The sequence below is a fragment of the Microtus ochrogaster genome, chromosome 2, assembly GCF_000317375.1.
Source record: "Microtus ochrogaster isolate Prairie Vole_2 chromosome 2, MicOch1.0, whole genome shotgun sequence".
Classification (NCBI taxonomy): Eukaryota; Metazoa; Chordata; class Mammalia; order Rodentia; family Cricetidae; genus Microtus; species Microtus ochrogaster.
The window spans coordinates 69,627,871-69,630,562 of record NC_022010.1 but is presented as its reverse complement, the minus strand read 5'-3'; the positions used below and the strand labels follow the sequence as shown (position 1 = coordinate 69,630,562).

General features: G+C 47.0%; 1 protein-coding gene across 3 annotated transcripts in view; it reads left to right on the top strand.

Annotated features, from left to right (window-relative positions):
• Ttc3 (tetratricopeptide repeat domain 3) overlaps positions 1 to 2,692 on the top strand; it is a 101,880-nt gene that overhangs the window by 93,737 nt on the left and 5,451 nt on the right. For 2 of the 3 annotated variants that reach the window (XM_013352630.2, XM_026786485.1), the window contains exon 42: positions 572 to 926. In XM_013352630.2, coding sequence (XP_013208084.2) covers positions 572 to 907 — 336 coding nt within the window. In that variant the 3' untranslated portion in view covers positions 908 to 926. Of the gene's footprint in view, positions 1 to 571; positions 927 to 2,692 lie in introns of those variants that run through there. The other variant, XM_013352631.2, reaches the window with a different exon arrangement.

The following is a 2,692-nucleotide window of genomic DNA, read 5'->3' as shown; positions in this document are numbered from 1 at the left end:
CTCAGCAGTGTGTGCAGGAGACTGTAGGTCAGACTCAGCACCCTCAGCAGTGTGTGCAGAGGGGAGACCATTGGATGGAGCATACGGGGAAAATGAAAATCTGCTGCTCACTAGACGGGAGCAGCATGGTTGTGAGATGAGGAGGCTGCTCCTGAACCCGAGTTTGAGCACAGTGAGTTTGGTTCCCCAGATCACTCATGGTTGTGCAGAGAAGAGTCTCAGGAAAATATCCTGGTCTAGTAATTGTGTGGTGGTCTGGGGAGAGAGGAGCCTCGGGTTGAGATTTGGGCCTCCAGCAACATAAGATGAGGACAGAAGGTAAGAGCTACAAAGAGCAGAGTGGGGTGTGGCCAGCACGGGCCTTCCTGTTCCTAGGTGGGTGGAGACAGCTTTGAGGAATATTAGAGCAGATCTTATTGGTTAGCAGTAGCTTAGCTACCAAGGCAGAGTTGTGATTGGGTGGAATGGAGTGCTGTCATTTAGGCTGTTTTTCTAATTTTAACGTGCTGCATTCAGGTTTGCCGAGACTACTGTGGGCATGTGCACTCATCAGTTATCCTCCTCTTGTCAGTTACCCTCTGAGTCTTCAGGCCATGAGGATCAAGGGCCGGTGACTTCTGTAGACGTGACTGGGGCAGTCCTCAAGGAATTCCTTATGACACCTCCTAGTAGCTCCCCAGAGGAGGTTCCTGAACTGGTATTAGGATCACCCACCCATCAGCCTGAAGTTGCTCAGCCAGAAGAGCTCGAGAAGGCTGGGCAGACGTCTCCATCAGATCAAAGCCCCGAGGCGGAGGAGAAGCCACCTGGAGAGGCTCCTCGGTCAAGCCAGTCTCCAAACAAGCCTTTCAGCAGTGTTATTGAGCAGTTGTCAGTGGTGTTCCCATGCTACACCAGGTATGAATAGATGTTTGTGACTGTTAAATACGTCATTAACTGTGTCTTTGGGGGTTGTTGCTGCTGTTGTTTTGAGACAGGGTCTCATCAGTGTCTAGCCCTGGCTGTCCTGGAACTCACTATGTAGACCAGTTTGGTCTCAGACTCTCAGAGATCTACCTGCCTCTCCTCCTGAATGCTTGAATAAAAGATGTGCACCACTGTGCCTAGCCTTTGAACTGCTGCTTGATCAGATAAAACCATGACCAATTAGGGATTAATATGAAAACGATTGTGTTAGTTAAATCAAGAAAGACATGCTCTTCGTTTTTTTGCTCCTTGTAACCATAATAGTGTGATGCTGGGGACTAAACCAGGGCTTTGGGCATGTTAAGGAAAGGCTCTAACACTTGAACTACACACCCAAGCCACAAGTAAAGATTCTGATGTTCTTATCAGGATTGAGTGTGCTGTGCTTAAGCCAGGCATAGTGGCACACACCTTTAATCCGGCTCTCAGGAGGCAAAGGCAGGCAGATCTCTGAGTTCAAGACCTGCCTGGTCTACAGAGTGAGTTCTAAGACAATTAGAATTGTTACACAGAGAAATCCTCTCTTGAAAAACCTGTGTGTGTGTGTGTGTGTGTGTGTGTGTGTGTGTGTGTGTGTGTGTGCGCGTGTGTGTGTGCGTGTGTGTGTGTGTGTGTGCGTGTGTTTGTGTGTGTGTGAGTGAGAGTAACCCAACAGCAGAAACCATAGTGATTTGCTAAGACTTGATGAGGTCGGTAAGACTCCAGCATTGTTTGCTGTGGAGTCTGTAAATGAGCTGTAAAATAAGTTGCGTGTCATATAGGAAAATACAGAGCAAAGAACACACTAACATCTTAACATTTTGTAAACAAAACGTCTGATTTGTTAGCGGTGTGAGCTGCGAAGGGTAAATTGGATTCAGCATGAGATGTGTGTACATACTACAACAGGGTCCGTGTGAGTCTCCGGAAAAGCTGTTCATGCCTGAGTCAACACGCTGTGTTCATCAAGCTGACTTCACTGTGTCTCTGCTCTCCAGTCAGTGAAGAGAAGTAAATTTAGGATCCAGGGACAGCTTAAAAGAGAACTCTGTACACAGTGACTTTGTACCTGCATTGCTTCTCTTTCTTGGTATTAATGGGTTATAAAATTGAAATTTAGGAATAAAGTAGTCATTAAAAATGTCTGTTGCAGTTGGGGAGATAACTCAGCTTGGTAAAGTGTTTATGCAAGCTTGAGAGCCCAGGTTCAGACCTCCATCACCCTCATAAAAAGGCAGGCCAGTCAGCTAGCCCTGAAATCCTAGCACAGATAATTCAAAGACCCTGGGCTTTCTGGGCAGCCCATCTATCCTTTCTCAAAAATAAGCTGGAGAATGACTGAAAAAATACACCCAGTGTTGACCTAGACCCATATATGTGCACACACAGACACACACAGTATGACTGCCCAGAGCCAGTGTTTCCCGGCCCAGTAGAGTCCTGCCCATAAGAGCAAGAGCAGTCTGAACGCTGTGACTGCTGAACCACTTGAATGCCAGGACTGAGGTTGTTAGTTGCTTGGGAGAAATCATTCCGCCTTAAATGGATCTTTCTGTATGGTCACTGCAGTTAACTGGTCGACAGATTATCTTTGGGTGGTAAGCTGATCTTTCTGTACAACGGTCACTTTGGTTGACTGGTCCACAGGTTACCTTTGGGTAGTGAGCTGATTTTTCTGTATGGTCCCTGTGGTTAACTGTGGTCCACAGGTTACCTTTGGGTAGTGAGCTGATTTTTCTCTATGGTC